Consider the following 22,490-nt stretch of genomic DNA (forward strand, 5'->3'; position numbering starts at 1 on the left):
CGCAGGTGGAGACCAGCAGGGAAATAGCAGAAGGCCAGGCAGAAACTTCAGAAGGCCAGGACCGGGCTCTGGGGAGGTGAGGGTATGTCATGAGAAGGACAGCAGCCGGGGCCTTACACCCAAAGTTCCAAGGCTGCGCATCCTTTGGGGCTGCTAGTAAAATCTCCGCATTTCTCCCGGCCAGTGCCACCACCGAGCTTGTGGCAGTGGCTCTGGGGAAGCCGTTTGGGGGCCGGGGTTCTCAGTTCCGACCGTGAAGCCTGTTAAGAATACAGATCTCTACTCCCTGGGGAGGGCCTGAGCATGGTCTTAGTATCCCATATGGTCTTCAGGTGACTCCCAATATATAGCCAGGTTGATGGGTCTCTTGGTAGGATGCTGTTCCTTGCTTGGAGGGCCTTTCCAGTTCTGACCGGTAAATGTATGACCTTGTGGGTGGGCGAGGACACTGATGGGCCATGGGGTCGTGGCTTCCCCCTGAGAAGTGTGGAGCCCCAGGGCAGAGAAGTGAGGCTGCCGCCAGAAAGCAAGATGGTTGGAGCCATTCAGCCCTTAAAGTTACCACAGGAACGTGAGCTGGAGGTGGGTCACTGTGATTACCCAGGACCCACAACCACAAGGACAGCCAGCCCATTTGGATGAGGAATTTGGGGAGGGAGGCGTTCTGGCCTCAGTGCAGTGACCACGTGAACAGCCGGCTGCTGGGCTCGAGTCGGTTGCAGGGCTTTAAGGTTAGAAGGACAGAGTTGTAGGGAGGCCTCGATGTGTGGGCTCAGTGCCGGGCAAGGCGGAAGGGAGACCCCACCATCTGTAAATGTTTGCGGTCATACAAGTAGCAGTGGGGAGTGATCCGCTGGCCTGGAACAGAGGACTAGTTTGGGAATAGTGGGATGAAGTAATGGAAAATGTGGATGGAGCAACTTGCTAACAGGTAATGTTTGGAACAAGGGGAGTCCCCAAGCCATTCCCAAGTATGATGGGACAGTCCTGCCCGGGCTCCTCTGGCTCCTGGCGCTTCCGTTACTTGCTTGCCTTATTCCTCAGAAGGTCACACCAGTGATTTGAAGAGGGAAATGGCGGAGATGTGGGGGACCTTTCCCTCACCTGTCCTAAGACTCTCTGTGTCTCTGCTTGTCTATTCTACCTGGTGAATGTGTCCCAAGCTATCAGGTAAAGGGATGTCTTTGCGCCGGACATTGGAGTCATGAGGAATTAGAGCTCTCCATCAGGCGGAAAGAAGGGCTGGGCCAGGGAGGGGAGGCCTGTGTCCTGTAGGTGACACACGGATGGCATGGGAATGTTTGGCAGAAGAGAACATGAACTCCAGGTCAGGGGCTCTGCTCCACTACGGGCCTGGAAGCATGGCCTTGGACCAGTGCTTGGCTTCACTTGGTTCCTCTGTCACATGAGCACGTGATCCCTGAGGACCTCCGTGCACCTGGCTGGAAGTTGGCAGGGGCCTGGATGGCCAGGCACATCTGGGGCCTGAAGCCCGTTTGCCAGGCTCTCTGCGTGTTGGCCTTAGGGCAGCGTGAGGCCACTTCACAGGCAGGGAGGCTGAGCATGTCCTTGGGAGGAAATCCTGCTTGGGAAGGGTAGGAGCTCAGAGGGCTTCAAAGGGCGAGAAAGTCTCCCTCCGTGGTTCTGTCACGGCCAACCCAGGGGCTCCCAGGCATGTGGGGCTCAGAGATGCTGTTTCCCTGGCAGCATAGGCCTGTGGTCAGAGCACCAGCACTCGTTGTAGTGACATTTCCCCTCCCCCTCAGACCTCAGGCAACAGCCGGCCTGGGACCCACACTCAGGAGCCACGGCTTCTAGCAGAGGTTTCTGGGAAGCTGCTGATGGAGTCACCCCCACCGCTGCCAACCAGATCTGAGCCTGGGTTCTGGTGGCAGAGCTGTGAGTGCAGTTCCTGACTCTGCCTCCCACCCACCCGTAGGAGAAAAGCCATCACCCCAGCAGGTCAGAACTAAGTGTGGGCACAGGTCAACACTGTCCTGGCCAGATGTGACCAGTGTGGTCATTGCCTGCCATCCACAGAGGTAGCCCCAGGTTGAGGGTCTGGTAGAAGCAGCTGGTTGGCAGATAAACTTCCCCAAAGCCACAGGAAGGTTCTGGAGAAATTCAGGCCCCAGGCATCAGAGGGCCCAGTGATATCTGTAGCCAAGGTGCCCCCCAAACCATCTGTCATCCAGAAAACCTGTGCCTCAGCACCTGTGGCAGCCGGGCCCTGAGACCTACGGGCTGGGTGTGTGGCCAGGCAGCAGCTAAGCGCATGGGGCTGGGCCACCACACGGGGCCTTGGCGGGGCTCTAATCCGTGCTCCGTTTTCATTCTCTGCTGAAATAACACCCGGCCCACGTTAATGGGATTCAGGGTACATGGCATGCCCCGTGTAGAGAAAGCGTTCACAAGCGTGTGCTGTGTGTGGCTGTTACTGGGCAGGAACCTCTGTGACAGGAGAAGGTGGGAGCGGGCCATTCTCGAGGGCTGGGTGTGTGTCAGTGTTTCTTGGAATTGACTGTTGTGGAGACAACAGGATTCCCTTTAGTGACCCTTCCCTTTGTTTTCATTTTTCCACTTGCTCAGGGTTCAAAATCGAAATGCTCCTGAACTGTGAGCTTCCCCCACCGAGGGTTGGAGGCCTGGAGGGGCGGCCTCCGGCTCATACCACTTCCCCCACCTCCCAAAAGCACCAACACAACTCAGCCGGGCCCCGAGGGTCTTCCCTGCTTGTGTTGTGGTGTCCCAAGAACCTCCAGCACAGGATCCCACCCCTGCCATCTGACCTGCTTCCAGCCATATTCTGGGGTATCTCCATGTGGGATAGAAGATGAAGCCTCTTTTCGGGGACACAAACTGAAGAGGCCCCTTCAGCTAGAACCAGACTCTTCACAGAACCCCCGATGCAGGGCTCAAAGCCCAGCCGGCTCCCTGGGCCCGAGCATGCAGTTCCTCATGCAAACCAGATTCCACAGCCGAAGTAATCCAAGCCACCTCTCTCCTCCTGGCAATTAATCTTCTATTCCGGAAGTGTCCGTCCCTGTTGCCCACAGGGGCCCAGCCCTGGGCCAGTCCTCGTACGCTTTCAGGCACATTGTGCCTTGGGAAGCGTAGGTTAAGGAGGAGACATTCAAGTGAGGAAGGAGATTGTGGAGAATTAGCAAGGGTGAGGCAGGAGAGGGGTAAAGGCCCTCTCAGGGGTCCTGGATGGGGACAGCTCAAACAAAGGCCTGAAGGGGTCTAGAGAGTTCTGTATGGATGAACAGTGGGAGATGGGCTTGGCCAGATTGATAAGAGCACAAGGAAAATGGGGCCCAGTCTGTCAGCTGGGCCATGTGTAGGAGATGGCTTCTGTCCTGAGGAATAGGTGGAGCCCCTCACATGGCAGCAAGGGCCACCTGACCACCCAGGCAGTGTAGGAGGGAGGAGTCACCTCTCCTGGTTCTGCCTCACTGTCATCTTGGTCCCTAGAGACAACCCCAAACCTGGAGAGGGGTTGGTTCAGAACAAGGTGGCTTCCAGGAGGCTGTGGTTTTCTTAGCCACTCCCATCCAGATGAGCCTTCCCTGGGGGGTCTCCGGATGAGCCCAGCCAGGTGTCTGTGGCCCCCAGGAGCCTGGCCACACTGCTCTTTAATAGAGGAACAGAGAACTGAGTAGAGAAAAGACCCTTTTCTTCCTCTTCCCCATCGTGCTCTGCCCCTCCCTCCATGCCTTTCCACCGGCTCCCAGCAAGACCCAGAAAAACAAGTCCTTGTGCCTCCTCCCATCCCCACCACCACCCCCCCAAAGAAACTTTTAAACGTATCAGACACATTGACTGCACTAAACACGATGAATTTTTAAGGCATGAGTTGGCAGGGTTACCATGGCTGCCTCTGCCCTGAGGGGCACACTGTTGAGGATTGATTGAAATAAATAAAACAGATTTACAATTTTCATACTTGGGAAGCAGGGAGCTGGAAGGGAAGAGGAGTGTGGGGCGGGGAGAGGTGGGGGCAGTGACGCTCTGGAGCTTTCTGAACTTCAGAGGGGAGGCCACTGCTACCTCCCCACTCTAAGTTACCCTGACCTGAAAGCTGCTTTCCCTTTAAGTTCCTAAAGGATCCCAGCTGTCGGGCAGGGACGGGGACAGGGCGGGAGGGGCCTTTCCAGTGGGAATGGTGGTGATGGCTCTGGGCCCCTGTGTTTTTCTGTGCTTGACATGATGCTCTCCACTTCAGAGCTACAGCTGTGAGACTCTAGGCATCTCCCAGGAAAGCCCATGTCCCCTTGGCCTTAGACCACTGAGGGGATGTGGACCCCAGCTAGCAGCCAGAGTAGAGAAGTGAGGGCCTGTCCCCCCATGCACAGTGTTGGCCTGGTCAGGACACAGGCGCTTGGAATGCAGATGAAGGAGGCCCAGCTGGAGGGAGAGGGGAAAACTGAGCAGAAATGGCTCCGCCCTGCTGCCAAGGACACCTGCACAAGAGGCATCTGAACTTGTTCCTCACCCGGGTGGGCCCGGCCCTGAGGCCACCCGGCAGAGGGCCGTGGGGCCCACCCCACCGTGAGCTCTCCTCAGAGGCAGCGTCCAGTTTCGGCCTCAGCAAAGGAGCTAGGACAAGGCCTGCCTGCCCAGTCACCTTCCAGGCCCCAGCAGAGCGCGACCTCACAGCTGACCATCCGCTCCCCAGAGAGCCAAGCCTCAGTCCAGGGCCCACCCGGCCTGGTGCGGCTCGAGGCCCAGACCTGCCCGGGCCAGACCCGGGGGCCCCAGGTGGCCCCCTGATGCCATAGCACAGAAGTGGAGGTGAGGCCGGGTGGCGTCCAGTGGGCCGTTGTAGGAGCCACAAGCAGACCTCCCTGTCTGTATCAGGGAAGCCACTTACTGGGCCTGGCCCAGCAGGAGGTGCCCGTGGAATTGACCACATCGCCCGCTTCCCCTGTGGCACTAATGGTTCCTCAGGGTCTGGAGGGTTCATCCCCTTGATCGCACAGGAGACGGGGCGGGGGGGCATTAAAGAGCTGGGACCCACCCTCTCGAGACTAATTCTGAGTTCTGTGTTCATCGCGGGGCAGTTGGCACCGAGAGGCAGGCAGGAGGGCTAACGCAGGAATGGCGCATGAGTAGCAACTGGGGGAGGTCGGGGGCAGGAGGTAGGTTCTCCAGCTCGTCTCTCGACATGGGCGTCTCTTTCCACTCAAGTGTGCTGTTGTCCAGACTCTCCCCACCAGCCCAGCTGTTCTGTGTCCCTGTACTGGCAGCCTTCTCATTCGTTTGGGACAGTCAAAAATGGGAAAGGCCCCCATCTCCCCTTAAACTTCTTTTGACTCTGTCTGGTGCCCTCACCCTGTCCGGTAGCCTTGGGCCGAGTCGCCATCGAGGCAGGCTGTGCCCACCAGCAGCATGACAGCCAACACGGTGGGGTCACCAGGCAAGGGGGGCGCTCCTGGGCCCTCTGGGCTGAGCGCTCACCCCAGGCATCCCCTCCGTGGGTCAGACACATCATCTGCCTCTGCCTTTTGTCTCTCTTTAAAAAGCCAGGCTTGTGGAAGGAGAGGGGAGGGGAGGGGAGAGGAGGGCAGCAGCCCCCACCACCCCATGAGTGCAGATGAGCTCACTCTGCCTCCCTGGCCGGCCCTCAGCTCTGGGCTCCGTGTCAGAACGATTGGGGGCGGGGGTGTGGGGGGCATCAGCGTGCCCTTACTTGGGGACCGGAGCAGGAGGAGAGCCCCAGGAGGGAGCCAGCGTGCGCATCTTGCAAATGGGCGGGCACTGATCGGCTGACAGTGAAAGGGGCGACAGCTTCTGGCCGTGACAGTCTTGCTGGTCTTGTTTTCAGAGGGCGCAAGGAAGCGGGGTCATGGGAAGAAGTGTTACATCTTCCCCGAATCTACATGGCAGAGTTCAGATTCCCCAGAGCACAGCATGGCAGGGAGCCAGAGTGCTTCCTCCCCAAGAAGGGTACCCAGGCTGGGGACTCTGCCCTCCAGGACCCCCACCCTGCTACGGGCCCCTGCTCCGCACATGGGCCTGGCCCTGGGAAGAGCCCACACTCCAGCTACCCCCCTCCTTTGGCCCTGCCATGCGCCTCCCCAGGCCCTGGGGTACATCTGTCCTCAAGGGAACTGCTCACCCCCCTTTCCCCTCTCCCACTACCAAAACAGGCCTCCTCAGCGCTTAACCCTGTGCCTCGTGCCCTGCCCAGCCCCACTGAATGAACCGTGTGACAGTGGGACCGGCCACTTGGAGAGAGGCATCTGGAGGCAGCAGCAGCCCCCACCTTGCACCCTCAGACAGCAGTGTTCCCCTCTTCTTTCCTGCTTTGCACTTGGCCCCGATGGGGGCAGGGTGGAGCTCAAAGCCACTGGGCAGGTCTTATCCTCCAAATCAAGTCTTGGCCTTCCCCGAGTTGGTGGCCTGAGCAAGTCCCTAGAGGAAAAGCAGCATGTGGCCCCTTTCCCGCTCCCAGGACAAGCTGAAGGACGAGCACCAGACTCCCTATTGGCCTAGTGGGGGCTGGCCTCTGCCTGTGCCTTTCTCCCATGAGGTGGGCAGCAGCTGTTGCCTCACGGGCGGGACTTCTGGCTGTTCTGGAGCTACCTGATACCTTCCTCCTCCTACCTGCTCTGGCCCACACATCCCCTCAAGCAGGGGCCGTGCGTGGGTGTCAGAGAGGGGGCTGGGGAGAGCATCTGCCACTGTGGCCGGTGTCCATTCAGGGCCAGAGTCTGGTGCACGTGGACACTTGGCCAATGTTAGTGGTTGACGGCAACACAAAGCTCACACCGGTCTGGCAAGTGTTGTGCAGCCATTTCCAGGCCAGCCCTGCACCAGAGTGCCCGCCCCTGGCCCTGCCGTAGGCCTTGGCCTTTTGAAGTCACCCCCAAAGAAGGCACCTCTCTGGGCAAGGCGGCGTCATTTCAATCCACTAGGGAAGGGGAAGTGAGGGTCCCTGTCTTGGATCAGGCCGGAAGCAAGCTGCTCCCCTGAGAGCTCCTGGTATATAACAGAGGGACCAAGAGAACTGTTCCCTCCCCGACACGAACCCAGAAGTAAGGGAACAGCTGCCCAGGCAGGCAGCAGGAGGCTGGAGGAGGGGGAGGCAGAGCCCATGTGCGGGGCTCTGGCTACGTACCCGCAGCCACCTCCAGGCAAACACGTGGGCCCCTGTCCTGAGGTGGGCCTCCAGGCTGCGCCCTCCCGGTCCCAAGTAGATTCCTCCTGCCTCACCTCTCTACCTTGTCCCCAAGCATTCTGCAAGCCATTGTCTCATGATGAATAGCACTTTAATGTGAGTATTAAAAGTACAGGCAAATGTTTAATGTTTGCAAGCTGTGTTCCATTATTGATGCTGTGCTGGAGAGCCAGGCAGGCAGCTCAGGCGGGGCTGGGACTCAACAGAGAGGCGATGGTTCAGCAGCCCTGCGAGGCGGCCATCTGCCAGGCCACCACGGGGCGTGGACGGGCACCAAGGAGGCAGAAGAGGAACAGGAGCTCAGGTTCTGGAAGTGGACTTTTCTGGGTCCGGATCCTCCGCTCCTTGTCCCCTGATCAGCTGTGTGCCTGGCAGCGTGGTGCTCTCCGTGTGGAGTGACGGGTGTACCCCCCTGCCCGGTGTGTGAGGACTCCTCGAGATGACACACGAGGACCCTAGGGCTGGGCCTCTGGAATCGGAGGCCACCTTTGCAGCCATGTCATGGAGTCGAGGTTGAAGTGAAAAGTGGGTGCCCACCCGACCTTCTTACTTAGGAAGAGGAATCAGCATCCTCTTCCTGTTCAGCTATTCAGAACTCTCCAGGGTATGGCCCAGCTGACCTCCCCAGATTCACCTTCCCCTCCCCCAAAGATGCCCAGGACCCATTGAGCCTGCGGCGACTGGAGCGGCTGTTCTTTCACATCACCCCTTGCCCGTCCCACTGGGGCTCCTGTAACACCCTCAGCACGGTGCCTGGCGTGCGGTTAAGAGCTTCTAGTGAGCTAGCTAATATTTCTTTGTTCCTGCCTTCTGGAGGCATCGTGTCCCAGCAGTCTTGGAATTGTTTTTCTTCTCCCCAATTTGGGGTGACCTTGGGATGGGATGGCAAAGGCTGGATAAGACAAGACAGCCCCTGCCTCTGCATACCTCCCTCTCTCCTGCCCCAGCCACAGTGGTAGGGGGCAGAACAGCCCTTCCTGGGGCAGAGGAGACAACCCCGCTGAAGCAAACATCCAGAGGCTTGAGGCTGGATGGGGTGTGTGCCCCCCACCGCTGCACCTCTCCGGGGTACGTCTTCCCAGCTTCCCTCCCTTCGCTGGGGGGGAGGGAGGTGATTTCATGAGTGGTGATTTCATGAGTGGAGCTTGGGGGAGGCTCCTTGGTGCTACGTATTGTTGCCGTGTCCTGACAGCACGGGTTCGGGGGTCTCCGCTGAACTAGCCTCCCACATTCCCTGGGCGGGGCAGCCAGGCCCTGGGTGATAAGGGGGGAAATGTAGCATCTGGGAGGCTGCTCTCTGCAGACAGGCCTGTGCACAGTATGCAGGGGCCTGCCCAGGATGAGCAGAGGGAGCGAGCTGGAGTGGTGCACCGGAGTATTGCCGGGCCTTGACACGTCCATACCCTAACGTTCAGCAGTGGTTATTGAGCAGCTACTCAGTGCCATGCCCTTGTCATGAGGTCACAGCAGGGCCCTGCCCTTTGTAGCTCACGTTCTAGAGTGAGAGACAGCTAGGACCCTGTAAACAGTGTGTCAGATGATCCAGGTAGTGAGAAATGCTCAGAAAAGACACAGGACTTTCCCTAGAAAGGGCTGGTGGGAGATGAGCCCTGGACAGAGGCCTCCCCTGGCCCGGAGTTAGAGCTGACAGCTCAACGACCAGAGGGGGCTGGCCACGCGCTGGTCCCTCGGCAGAGCTTTTCCAGGCCAGGGCGGAGGTCAGGAACAGAAGGAAAGCACAAGGGGCCAGCATGCCAGGAGTGAAGGAGGAGTATTAAGAGCTGAAGTTGAAGAGAAGTGACCAGAAGGTGCGAGATCCTGGAGGCGTGGCAAGGAGCCATGCCGTGTTTGTTTAGATCCAGTGGGAAGTCACTGGGGAGGGGCGTGCTCTGTTTAGCACTCTTTAAGGCTTGCCCCAATGGGCAGTCCACTGGGAGGGTGGACTGTAGGGGTGAGAGAAGCAGCAGGGAGACCCGTGAGGAGCCGGCTTGGAATTGACCAGAAGAGATACCCGGTCTGGCAGGCGCACTGGCAGAGAGGCCAGGGGATTGAGGACGACTCCTTCCTTGGTTTGGGAGGAGCAGCTAGGTGGCCGCAGCAGTGACACCGCTTCCTGAGATGGGGAAGGCTGGGGCGCAGGCCTGGGGGGACCCAAAGAGTTGTGCTGTGACCCTGCCAAGTTTGAAATGCCCGTTGGACAGCTGCTGATCTAGAGACAGCCTTGAAAATAGAGGAGCTGGCTCAGCCACCAAGAGATGCAGACGAGAGAGAGACACAGTGTGCGTGCACAGACCGGCACAACCCTAGAGGAGCAGCAGTTGCTGAAGAAGGGGAAGGCCAGGAGAGTGTGCTGTCACGGGTGGCAGGAGAAGGGCATTTCCAGAAAACTCTATCATCCCTCACCTTCTGTAGTGCATAGTGTCCCTGGCTTCTGAGGGACACCAGGAGGCCAGGGCGCCCACCTGTCCTTACCACCACCCCCTTTGCTTGCCCTCCTGCACCTCCCCGGCTGTCCTCTTGTGAGAGTGCCACCCCGGCCCTCTGGCTGCTACAGGTCCCTGAGCCCCGCGGTCCCTGGAGAACGCTGCCTGGCAAAGCCTCAGCTGTTGGCCTCTGTCATGGAGACGGCAGCAGCTGCAGCCGACGGGCATTTGTGACCATTTGTCAGAATGCTCCCCTTCCTCCCTGGCCTGCCCTCCTGGAACATTTCTATCCCACAGCCCTGGAGACGGGGCTTATCCGGGGGTGGGAGGCTCAGGAGGGGACGGAAAGTGCTGTCTGTGCTCTACAGAAAGGCCAGGCTTCCTCCTGTGAGCTGGCTGTCACCCCAGCTAGGGTCCAGTCACCGTATACCATGTACCCCCCACATGAGCCATCCCTGGTCTCGGCAGCTCTCCTCTGAGTAGCCACCACTGTACAAGCAGGTATTACCCCCAATTAGGAGGTAAAGAAATTGTGGCCCAGAGACACTGGGGTCACCCAGCTGGTCAGGAGCCACCCAGGTGATGACAGAGCCCTTCCCACACCACCCTCCAGCCCCACCCCCCCAACAGCCTTGTTTCCACTTCTCTGGTGGGTTCTTGCCCAAGGCTGCCGTTTCTAGCTGGGCCTGGGCTGGAGACGGCCTGCCCACTGTTTGCACTTCGTGGTTTGGCCTCTCCATTACCAAATGCTCTGGGATTTTTCTGGAGCCGGGGGGTGGGGAAGAATCTTCTGCTGTCTGGCCCCAAGGCATGGCTGGTATTCAGAGGGAGGCAGGAAACCAGACCCTGATAAATGCAGAGTTTAGTGTGAGTTCAGTGACCTGGGATAGACATGTTTCAGGCATGTTGACTCCAAATGTGATTCACGTTTAGCACACGAGACCTTGAGGCCTCAGACCTTTGTCCCCACAGGCTGGAGTCCTAATCTGTATACTTCCAGAAGCAGAGACCAGGAGGCAGGCGGACAGACTGAACCCCAAATGGGAGGGGGTACCGTGCTGGTACAGTCAGGAGCTCAGTGGCCACACCCCTCCCCTCCAAGCCCCACCTGCCGGCTCCCTGGTTTGCCCTTCTGGATTTTCAGGAGCCTTGGGATCCCTGGACTCCCGACAGGAAGGCCCACTCGTACCCTCAAGGCCAGCCCTTCATGGGCACCATGGCACACTAGGGCGGTCACCAGGCTTCCTCCGAGTCTGTCCTTGAGACTTGCCTGTCACTGTTGACGTCATCTGGCCCAGGGACCCTGGAAAAATCTCCTTTTCTCCATTCTCTGGATTTCCTGTTTTCCTTTTAATAAAATGGAGACTCTTTTGCACAAAGCCCAAGTCTTATTCCCTGCAAGACTAGTACTAGAGAAGAGGTGGCAGGAAGGAAAAGAGGCCCTAGCAAGTCCCTAGCTTGGCCCCGTGGTCAAGTCACTTTGTCCCCCTGTACCAGCGTTTCATTATCCAGGCAGCAAAGAGAAAACTCGGGGTTGTCATAGGGTTCGTTCATCCCACAAGCACCCCCTGAGCCCCTGCTACCGGCAGGCACCGTGTACTCCAGGTGGGGGTGCAGCTGCGAACAAAACAAACAGGTTCCTGATGCCAACGGGGAGGGCAGAGGACACGAATGACCAGTACGTGTGTTCTTTGTCACATGAAGATAATCTCTATCCAAAAAGTAAACGTGGGAAAGGGTAGGGAGTAGCTTGGCATGTGGGGGGCATTGCTCTGGTATGCGGGAGATCGGAAAGGTAAGTTGGCGCTTCTGTGGTGGTATCGGTAAGCAGAGTCCCACTGTTTTTCTCAGAATTCCATTTTGGGGCCTGGGGCAGGGAAGGGAGGTCAATCCAGCCTGTGGGGGCTCTGGAGTTGCTGAGCCAGGGTGAGTGGTGTTGGGAGGCACGGAGCCAGGCCCCGGTGACCCCCAGAGGCCTCAGAGCTGAGGTTCCAGGCCAAACCCAAGAGAGAGCAGGTTCCCTCAGGATGCCGCCAGAGGGGATTCCTAGGTTAAGCCCGGAGGTTTCCGTAACCTCTACTCTGCCTATTTTCCAGGCAGCTCTGCCTCCTGCTGAACGCAGAGAACATCTTTCACTCGATGGCGGACATCCTGCTCCGAGAGGAGGACCTCAAGTTCGCCTCGACCATGGTTCACACCCTCAACACCATCCTGCTCACCTCCACAGAGCTCTTCCAGCTGAGAAACCAGCTCAAGGACCTGAAGACCCTGGTACTCCGTGTCCATGGGCTCGGGCCCTGGGTTTAATCCCGCGTGCACTCGGGCACACAGCCGTGCTACCCCACCCCAAGGCCCCAGGAGGCTCACAGAGAGGAGACAGGATGAACTCAGATCTCCGGGTCAGGTGTAAACTACAGATTGCCCTGGGTTAGCTACGTGGAAGTGGCAACCGTGGCAGTAAATCCCAACTGGTTTCCTTAGCCACCCACTGTGGAGACCTTTGCCCACGAAAGGCTCTGGACTCTAGGGTCCACGTGCCCTCCGGATCCACCAAAGACAGTGTGTTTTCCACTCATTCATACCCCACCCCACTGTCTGAGGGGGTCACTGCCCCTTCGCAGAATGAGTGGATTGGATTCTGGGACCATGTTACGGGACCCGGCAGTTCATGCCACGCTGTCTGAGTCAGGTTTCTGGATGACAGCGTTGCCAGACATCAGGGGTTATTAGCCTCCACGCCCTCTTCCCTGGCCCTGGCCCCTCTTTCCAACAGTTAGACGTGTCTGTCTCACAAGGCATCCTGTCCTAAGTCAAGGTGTCACAGCACTGCCCGGCTCAGGCTCCGGATAAGGAACCACCAGGGCTGATCAGAGAGAGCCCGGAGGAGCTCACCATCCTGTCATCCTGCTCTGGGGGACACGGGTCAAGGGTCTCGCTCGGGTCAAGGGTCTCGCTCGGCCCAAGGGCAGGAGGCTGAACTGTCCTGGATGTGCCGGTGGCTCCAGGGCTTTCGTTCCCCGATGTGGGCTGTGGTCTCCACCCCACACCCTCCTTCCCAGTTCAGATGCTGCCTCTGCTCCCTCTCCGGGCGTCTCAAGGACCTCCAAGCCTGCATCGGGGCATCTGGGGCCAGGCAGCTCGGAATGATCCAGGCCACACCTCTGCCTTCTTCCTGTGGTTCTTTCCAGACATTCGCAGAGGACTTAAGAATTTTCCTCAGGGCAGGGGCTCCCTTCGGGGTGTGGGCTCAGCCTCTGAGCCGCTTCCTCAGTGCCAGGTGGGCTGCAGACGAGGGAGGAGATGGCATCTGAAAATGAGACGGGATGCCGCCAGGGAGAGCCCAGGCCCTGAGGAAGCTTCCCTGCCCACACCCAAGCCCTCCCCACAGCCCTCCAAGCCCCACAGGCTCCAGGACCACAGGGTTCTAGGAGGACAATTACCGTTCTTTGCCGAGGGCACAAATGCCAGCACAGAGGACGGGCTCACGCCTGACCAGGCCCTCACAGCCACCACCACGTGGCTCTGTGGGACTGGGAGTAATGACAGGGTCTGAGGAAGAGCTGTCAGCATTTCCTTTGTGACAACTCGTTCCCAGCTGGGCTGCCAAACACAGCCCTGGGTGCTGAGCTGTCTCCCCGGCGTTGGGCGAGGGCCCCTGGATCTCAGGCCCCGTGAGGACCCCGGGTGGGAAGAGTAGGGGCTCTGCCAGACGCTCACACCTCTTCCTCCTCAGGAGAGCCAGAACCTGTTCTGCTGCCTGTACCGCTCCTGGTGCCACAACCCAGTCACCACGGTGTCCCTGTGCTTCCTCACCCAGAACTACCGGCACGCCTATGACCTCATCCAGAAGTTGTATCCTTCGTTCTCACTGTCCTTCCCGTCCAGCCACTGAGGGACAGGCGGGGGCCAAGTGCTCCCTTTCCGCCACACTCGTACCCCGTCCCTGTGCTCTGCCTCCAGGCCTTGTGACATGGGGACCTCCGAGGGCGTGGCCAGGGGTGCGCGGGGGAGAGCACTGTTGGCAGCGGATGGGGTCATCTAGGTCTTGTGGAGGGGAGCTGGCCCTGGAGAAACCTTGTAAGCCAGGCATCGAGGCTGAGTGGGCCCAGCCTGGTGCTGACGGGTGCTGATGGAGCCACCTAGGTGAGAGGGCCCCGGGGCGGGGGGCGGTCGGGCTGACCTAAGCGAGGTCTGCGGGCTTGAGCTCTAGCGTCTGCAGCACTGCTGGTGAGGAGCTCAGGGACCTGGGCCACAGGGCCTCAGCAAGAGAGAAGACCCCCAGCACGCCTCAGGGCCTGTGAAAGGCATCCATGGGCAGACTGGTCACAGTTCTTAAAACAGTGCAGTAAAGCAGCTTACTGGATTGAAGAACTACTTAGGATGCACAATTGGCCTCCTTTCCTGACGGGCCATGAGTTGGGGGTAAGGAGAGAGGGTCCCTAAGGTGCCTCCATTAAGGGTCGGTGTGGCCTGGCCTCACTCCCTCAGGGTGCCTGTTCTCCTTCCACACCCTAGATTTGCTTTTCTCGGCCACTGGCGTGGCCCAGAAACCACAGGCCACACACTTGCCACAGCCCTGACCTTGGCCCTGCTGACAAGCGTCCACTCAGGCAGGAACCAAGACCTTTCCCGCTCAGCCTCCCCCTCCCCCCAACACAGGCTGCAGGGCTGAGATAAGAGCCTTTCAGAGTTGGGAGGGCGCAGGGGAGAGAGCCACAGAGCAGAGCCGGAGTGCCCCTGCAGGGGGGGGACAGCTGTGCCATTTCTCATTTATAGGCACAGAGAGACTGATGTCCTCCGTGTACCTTCGGGCTTAGGCAGAAACAGGCTCTACCTACAAAGCCAGGGCCCCAGAGCATGTGTTCCCAGCTCTCTGGTTGCCCCACCCAGCAGAGGCCCCTCGTAGAGATGGGCCATCCCAGCCAGTCTTTCCTTGACCCGCCCACCCAGCGGGGACCTGGAAGTCACGGTGGATTTCCTCACGGAGGTGGATAAGCTGGTGCAGCTGATCGAGTGCCCCATCTTCACATGTAAGAGCCTGGCCTCTGGAGCGCGACAGGGGTGGAGCCGACTCCGCTGTGCTCCCTCTGGGGAGGGAGGCAGGGAGGGCACTCACCCCAGGGTGTTTCTTAGAACGTCAGGAACGGAAGACCGGGGATGACAATCAGGGCTGGGGAGTCCAGTCCAATAGGACTGAGACATGGTGTCAGGACAAGCGCCTCAAGGTGATCAGCGCATGGCCGAACCCACCTGAAGGTCCATAACATCCCTGCGTGGGGGTGGTTCAGCCGACCAGAGTAGTGCTGCCAGGCCGCTGCTGAGGGAGCTGGCCCAGAGCTGTTCGCAGCCACCCCTCCCCACACCACGCCCTCCTCTCTCTACAAAGCAGAGTATTTGCCGGAGCGGCTGGGCAGGAGCTCCCTGATTGTAACATCCAGGCTGAATGTGCAAAAGTGGCAGCTGGTTGGGGAGAGCACGGCTCCTGGTGCCTCGGCACACACACGGTGCTTGCCCCCCAGAGTAGGCGACTCTCAGGATAAAACTTGCATGCTTACTTAGGTCAGGCAGGCGAGCAGGGAGGTGGCCCTGCCGGTGGCCTCCTTCCTGCTGAGCCAGTTGGCTGAGCCCTTGCCCTCTGGCAGCACCTGTGACCTGCCCAAGCTTCTCCACTCGGCCAGGCCCCATGGTGATGGATGCCCAGGAGACACGAGAGCAGGAGGGAGACCCTGTTCCCAGCAGAGTTTAGCAAAGCCTGTCCCAAGTGGTTCCCTGGCCCAACATCTCACTTCCCCAAGGGCCTCGTGGGGCAGCCAGGCACACTCTCACCTGAGGCCAGGTCCAGCCTGACCCCAGAGAGACGACAGGCACCTTCTCGCCAGGCCCAGAGCTTTGTTGGAGCGACCACGGCAGCTTCACCCTGGTCCTGCCCAGCACCCATCCCAACCCTGCTTTGCCTGGCTCCCCCAGGGGTGACTGCCTTGACCCCACAGGCCCAGGGATGTCTACTTACGTCTCCATTGGTGGCTCCTGCTCCCTGGGGTAGGGAGAGGGTTGGGCAGGGCCTCACTGCTCTGGCTCCAGCATCAGCCCAGGCCCCCTACACGGCTGCTGCCAGGGTAACATGGCCTCTCCTGAAGTTTGTGGCTCGTTCTCCACAAAGGATGCCTGGGAGTGGGCCTTAGAGACACAAGAAAGCAGGAGCCAGTGATTCTCCCGGAGGGGCTCAGAGGAGGGAACCATGGGCCCGTTTAAATGGGATGGGTGCTGGGCAGGACCAGGGGCACCTCTCCTATCTGGTGGGGTACTGGCATGGCTGGTGTCTGAGGAGGCTTCCCAAAAGCACCTACCAAGACACTCCGGAGTTTGGTGTGTGTTCAGCTCCACACACGAGCGTTTTTCTACCCTGCCCTCCCTTAAAGCTGTCCTAATCCGGTCTTTCTCTCCCGCTCACCCTATTTATAGCTCTCTTGTGCTGGCACGTGCAGAGCAGACAGGGAATCTGTTACACTACAGGCCCCAGGCCCCCTCATCACCAGGCTGCAGTCAGTGTAGCGGCTCAGGGACGAGGACCGGCAGCTTGGGGGTCACCAGGCTGAGGCGACTCTCGGGACAGACGGCCGTGCGGGTGGGCAGGAAGAAAGAGCGGCGAGATCCGGGGGACGGCTGAGGTGCTGCTGGAGGAGGGAGCAGGCATGTCTGGCTGTAGAGGAGCCCCTGCCCCTCTCTGAGCCACAGCTACCTGGCTGGCCCTCTCCCGGGCAGGCCGAGGTGTGGCTCAGGGCAGTGCCTGACCCCTGACCTCTACCCTCTGCCCTGCCTCAGATCTGCGCCTGCAGCTGCTGGACGTGAAGAACAACCCGTACCTGATCAAGGCCCTCTATGGCCTGCTCATGCTGCTGCCGCAGAGCAGTGCCTTCCAGCTGCTCTCCCACCGGCTACAGTGCGTGCCCAACCCCGAGCTGCTGCAGACTGAGTGAGTGCCGGGCTGGGGGACCGCTGCCCTCCGCCTCCACGGGAGGCAGAGGCCTCCGCCACTGGGAGAGGCCAGACCAGAGGGATTCGGCACGAGAGGGGTCTCCCTTGCCTTGGCATCACGTTCCTCTGGCACTGCGGAGACTGGCCATCCCGTGGCCACTTACACTTAGGCCTCTTAAAGCACCAGGCTGGGGGCTTCTGCGAGTGTTTGCGAGGTGGTAGAGAGTAGCAGGATCTTCTCCCAGCCATCAGGGTTGAGTTAATCTAAAAAATGAAAGGGCCTGCCAGAATCACCCAGACGGAGGCCCCTGGAGGGAGACTGCAGGAGGAGGAGTTCATGTCCTGGGTCAGAGACGGTGTCCAGTCCTGCAGCAGTAGGCGTGGGAGCTGGGCCTCGGGCGGTCCTCCCCACCACCGCCCCCATCTACGGCAGAGGCTCCAACCTGGGCCACAGAGAGACCCCAGCCTCACTGGGACACGGAGGCACCGTGGCTACGCTGCTTGACCCTGCCCGTGGGAAGAACAGGACCTGGGCACACCTCCACCACGAGGCCAGCAAGGCGGACTCCGGGCAGGAGGGCTGCAGCCCTGCGGGGTGGGGGGCGTTCAGCCAGGCTCCTACCCCGAACCCGCTGCTGGCCCGGCCCCCAGAGCCTGTTGGGCCGTGTCTATATTTGGTAACCCTTGGAGGCTTTGCCTCATCCACAGGCATTTGGCATTCGAGATGGAAAATTTCACTTGTCAGGTCGCCATGGAAACAAGCAGAGCCACTGAGAAGATTTACGCTGAATGGAGCGCACCCAGCTTGCATCAGATGCCCTGTGTGTCTAGAATTCCCTCCCAGGCTGTTAGAGCCACTTGGCAGGCCTGGCACCTCGCTCTTGCGAAGGGCCTCGGCCTTGGGCCCTTGGGACTGATGCAGGCAGCCTTGAAATGGCCTGTCTCACACGCAGGGCCTCTGACCCCAGCCCCTGTCCCTCCATAGCACTGGGTTTAGATTCCCACCACCCCTCCCACCCAGCTTGGCCTCTCCAGAGGCTGGGTGTGGGCCACCTGACAGGCTGGCCACCCTAGGCTGGCTGGAGGGGCTTGAGCCCCGAGCAGGTGTGGCCCCCAGGCCAAGGCCCAGCTCTTGGCCTGTTCCACCCCTTTTTCCAGACAGCAGTGCTCTGGGATGACAGGGCTAGGCACTGTCCCAGCTGCTCTTAGTGACACCCAAGTAATCCCCAGGGGAGCAGGGAGGTGGGTTTTGCACTTGGAATCCCTTGGCCAGAATACTTCTAGCTCCTGGGACACAGAGGCCCTGAAGCCACACCATGCTTCACTGGCCTGGCCCCTGCACCAGCATTTCCGATGTCCAGTGGGTGTTAGGGTTACCCTGGCAGGCACTCAGGATTCCTCCTTTCTTGGTGCAGGGGTAGGGGAGAAGGAGACAGGAACAGATGCTTCCCTGTGACCTTTGGTTCTTGTCTCCACCCCCACCCCCAGCCAGGCTGCCTTCCTGAAGGAGGTCCCTGGGCCAGGCCACAGACCCTGTGAGGCTAAGGGCCATTCTCCTGCACATGACATCTCCTTGTCTAGGGTGGGGAAGTAAAGCTCAGGGTGGTAGGAGCTCTCCTTGCGTGCTCCAGGCCAGGATACAAGTTTGCAGAGGGAAGCTGGGGAAAATGGCTTCTCTCAGAGCCCCCCCTTGGCCAGAGTCAGAGAAGTCCTGGGCCAAGGGGTTGAGGCCTCTTAGGTAGGAGATTTTGCAGGCCAGTGGACAGTTCAGAGGCTTGGACTAGGATCTGGTCCCAGCTCTGCTGAGGGTTTGCCCTGTGAGCTTAGACAAGCCCCTCTCCTGGCTCTGGGTTTCTTCATTCGTAAATGAGCGTTTGGACCAAATGGATGCTTGAGGCTCTGCCCAGCCCTCAAGGCCCTGGGTTCCCAGCGGTTCTTTGCAAGAACCTAGGAAGAGCTGTGTCACAGATATAGGCAGGGAGATGTCGGGCAGGGAAGGGGCCTCCAGAACAGCTGGGGGAGGGGTCAGATTGCAACGCTGGGCACAGAGGGACGGCTCACACCCTGGAGAGGAGGAAGAGGACAGTCACAGCCCTGGGAGGGGCAGGCAGCTGGAAGACAGCTTTGGGTTGCCTGACAGTCCTGCAAGCCGGAAGCAGCTGGGTCGGTTGTGGGGAGGCGGTTCTGCACCCCTTGCCCATCCCTCATTCCATGTGCTCAAGGCACCAGCAGGCCTCGGAGACTCTGGCCGCCTCAGGTTTCCAGGCCACTCCCCAGAGATTATCTCAGTGAGGCAGGAGGGGACCTCTGAAGAAAATCTGGGGCCACTTGCCATCATTAGCCTGGTGACAGGTGCATGGGTGGGGTGGCAGGAGACAGGGCTGGCTTTGGGTTCTGGAATCTCATCTCCACTGCTGGCGGGGTGTCCCCCCAGTCACTGATTGCCCGAGGAGCGTTGTAAACAGACCTCGAAGGGCCTGAGCAGCAGCCATGCCCACTGTGACAGGCAGGGAGAGGAGCCCTGGCCTACCCCCGTGGGACATGTTCCTCCCCACTTGCAAGATCTCAGGCCAGGAGGGATCCAGGGAGAGAGGCTGAGTCACGGAGGGCAGCGCTTGCCACCATGATCATCCAGAGAGTGCAGGGTATGGCCCACTCCTCCCCATCCCCGCACCTCCCTGGCCACATCTGTGCACATCACCCAGGTTTGCTGCCCACTGCCGGCGTCTCCATGGAAACCCCTAATCTCAGTCCTGCCTCTGGACCAGACGCCTGTGCTTGTCAGTAGTGTTGAGGGGAATGGCACACAGACCCGCGAACGCCCAGCATCCAACAGCATACTCCAGTGTCCGCTCTGGCCTCACGTGTCCGGGCCTGCAGATCTCTCCCGCATCTCACCTACTCGGCTGGGGCAGCACCTGGTCACTGCCTGGGGCTAGAGCTGTAAGCTGCAGGGTGTCCCTCGGCCTCCCCAGAAGCCCAGGCGGTGACACCTGATAGTGCCCTGTTCCCAGGGAAGTTGCATACGGCAGCCAGAGTCCAGAATGCTGCCCCTAGAGTGGGCCCCACCTAGCTTCTCTTGATGTTTGTTGAATTAATGTTGCCTGAGGCCCAGGAAAGCAGCAGCCAAGGCACCATCCAAGGTGTCTTCAGATGGCACATCTTCAACAGGAAGGGAACAACACTGAGTAGGGGTGCAGGGGGCCACCTCCAAGCTTCCGGATGGCATCCTGACCATGGGGAGGGCCCCCACTGCCCTTGGTCCTGCCCCAGCAGCCAGGTGAATGGTCAGAGATGTCTGTCAGGGGCCAAGTTCATTGGTAAGGGTTTCCTTTAGGTGAAGCGCCATCGTGTTTCCCCCAAAATGTACTGAGCCACTGATGTACCCCAGGCCTCAAGCTGCTCAACCCTGGCCAGCCTCACCTCAGGGGGGCATAGTGGTCATAGCCACAGTGGCTGCCCATGAGGTACCTAGGCTGGGGCTAGGCACCAGGCTAAGCTCTTATATGTTGAATATGAACCACCCTCACCCCCTCACCGTGGAGTGGCCCCTGTGGCAGTCCCCTTCTACGGATGAGCAAACTGAGTCACGTGCCCAAGGCCAAATAGCTACGAAGTGGTCGTATCCAGGCTTCTCTAGCTCCTGTGCCCAGCTGCTTCTTGGAGCCTGCGAACTGACAGGGCCCTGGGATTCCCGTGAACGGCCCACAGCCTTCATGAGACCCCCTTACCAGGGCCACTAGGTCTCAGGGGCTAGAAGCAAATACTTCCCCAGCCCATACACATCTGTTTCCCAAGCCAGTGAGGCTAAAATGAAAGAGGAACAGACTCTTTCATGAGACTTTGCCGAAGGGATGGTTATAATGGGAAGGGACCCAAGGGGACCTGGTCCCCAGGAACAAGCTGAACAGGACTACTACGCCGCACAACTCTAGGGAGCATCAGGTACACTGTGGCTGTGCGCTGCACAACTTGTGCAGCTGTACAGAGCAACCGGGGAGGGTGGTCGCAGCAGGAGTTGTAGGAGCCGTCAGCACGCCCAGTGGTGAGACCAGCTCTCCTTCTCCAGGGACAGGGAGTGACTGCAGGCCTCTGGACCCCAACACTCAATAAGAGATGTCCTGCCAAGCTGAAGGCCCAGTAGAGACTCTTCAGCAGTAGACAATCCCTGTTGTCTGCAGGCCTAGTCCTGCCCCCAGAGAAAGGGCCAGGCTGCCTCCTCCCCCTCCTCCCTGGACCCTGTTCCAGGCCCCAGCTGGCTTCCTGGCTGGCTGCTAGCCCTGGCTTTCACCCCAAAGGGAGCCAGTCGTAAACAGGAAATGCTTCCCGATGCGATGCCTGCTCTGGGCCCCGTCGTCAGCCCACAGACTGAAGGCCATATCCAAGCGGCAGTGTTGACTGGTCCCAGCAGCTGAGGGGGAGGGGATGCTCATGAGGCTCCCCTACATTGGGGCTGTTGGGCAAGGGTTACCGGGCCTGAGGCAGACAGACTCGCCAAGGTTGAGCTCCATCAGCCTGTGACCCTGCCCTGACCCTCGCCCTCCTATGCCCAGCGCTGCCCGCCCCCAGCTCCCTGCCATGTATGCTGAGACTGATACTGAGCCCTTCTCCTTCTTCCCAGAGACAGTCCGCAGGCAGCTCCCAAGTCGCAGAAAGCGGATTCCCCCAGCATTGACTATGCAGAGTTGCTGCAGCACTTTGAGAAGGTCCAGAAGAAACACCTGGAAGTGAGGCACCAGCGGAGCGGGCGTGGGGACCACCTGGACCGGAGGGTTGTCCTCTGATGCCTGACTGGAGAAGGGCCCAAGGAGTGGCCCCACAGAGCATTTGGGGTCTTCGGGCTCCCTGAGGAGCTCGGAGACCTGCCTCAAGGGCAGGGCTGGGCCTGGCCACCAGCGCGGGGTTGGGGGGACAGAGGCTGTCCATCCAAGCTCCTCTCATAGCCCAGCCCCCTGGGCCCCCAGTGCTGTCAGCTGTACCCTGGCATTCAGACAGAGCTGGCTTCCCACCCGGGTGGGGCCAAAGCCTCAGACACCACCCATTCTCTGGAACTGGTCTCTTTCTAATATCTCTTGTAAAAGAGCTTGACCTCTCCAGCCCACCAGAGCCCTGGCCTTGAGTGATGTGTGTACTTAGGAGTATGCATACCTGTCTGCAACTAGAGGCCAGCACAGAAGTCCATATGAATGACACACCCCCTGCCCCAATAAAGAAGTGACAGAAAACCTTCAGCCTGCACCAGCTTGCTCCTTCCCACGGGCACCTGCTCCCTGCCTGATACTGCAGATGCTCCAGGACCTTCTTGCCTGCCCTGAAGTGCTGGACTCATGGTGGCCCCAGGGAATGCTGGCTGCACCTGGGAAGGCTGGTCACTGCACAGTCCCTGATGGGTGTGTCCTTGGGTCCCAGCTCTCACCTCTAGGGTGCACCCCTTCCTGGAGACCACCAAGCACTGGCCTGGCCTGGAACCCTGAACCCTACCTTCCCAGGCACCTACTCTGACTTTTCCATCCAGATTCCCCCATAGTGATTGATGCCCCATGTCTACATTGAACAAAACCAAATCTTGAGTTTCGGAATGAAAGGGCGCTCACTACACGCTGCGCATCAGAGGAAATGGAAGGGAAGGCCCAGCCAGGCCAGTGCAGGGAGGGATAAGGCCTTCCAGGTGCCCACCCCCTTGATTTGGCTAAATAAGCTTCAATACACACCATCAGGCCAGAGCACCTGACTCCAGGCTTTGGGAAGCGTCTAATTGGCCTAATGAGCCCCCAGGTGGCTCTAGGGGTGGTCCCTGGAGTTTGGGAGAATGAGCTCTGCGAGCTTTTCCCCTCTGGGCCCCCAGCCCCTTGCGAGGCGTGGGTGGGTTTCCCTGCCTGGAGTCTCCAGGACGACAGGCCGTACTGGAC

The 22,490-nt window shown here is 59.6% G+C and overlaps 1 protein-coding gene and 1 long non-coding RNA gene across 3 annotated transcripts in view; one reads left to right on the forward strand and one right to left on the reverse strand.

Annotated features, from left to right (window-relative positions):
- Nucleotides 1-21,812, forward strand: part of VAC14 (VAC14 component of PIKFYVE complex) — a 102,428-nt gene extending 80,616 nt beyond the window's left edge. For both annotated transcript variants that reach the window (XM_043599624.1, XM_043599623.1), the window contains exons 15-19: nt 11,703-11,877; nt 13,340-13,458; nt 14,557-14,636; nt 16,429-16,579; nt 21,203-21,812. In XM_043599624.1, coding sequence (XP_043455559.1) covers nt 11,703-11,877; nt 13,340-13,458; nt 14,557-14,636; nt 16,429-16,579; nt 21,203-21,365 — 688 coding nt within the window. In that variant the 3' untranslated portion in view covers nt 21,366-21,812. The remainder of the gene's footprint in view (nt 1-11,702; nt 11,878-13,339; nt 13,459-14,556; nt 14,637-16,428; nt 16,580-21,202) is intronic.
- Nucleotides 11,882-15,778, reverse strand: LOC122494439. Its single transcript, XR_006300169.1, has 2 exons — nt 15,617-15,778; nt 11,882-12,913 (listed from the first exon to the last, which is right to left on the reverse strand). It is a non-coding gene; the product is annotated as an uncharacterized LOC122494439 (long non-coding RNA).
- Nucleotides 21,813-22,490: the final 678 nt, after the last annotated feature.

The sequence above is a fragment of the Prionailurus bengalensis genome, chromosome E2, assembly GCF_016509475.1.
Source record: "Prionailurus bengalensis isolate Pbe53 chromosome E2, Fcat_Pben_1.1_paternal_pri, whole genome shotgun sequence".
In the NCBI taxonomy this organism is placed as follows: domain Eukaryota; kingdom Metazoa; phylum Chordata; class Mammalia; order Carnivora; family Felidae; genus Prionailurus; species Prionailurus bengalensis.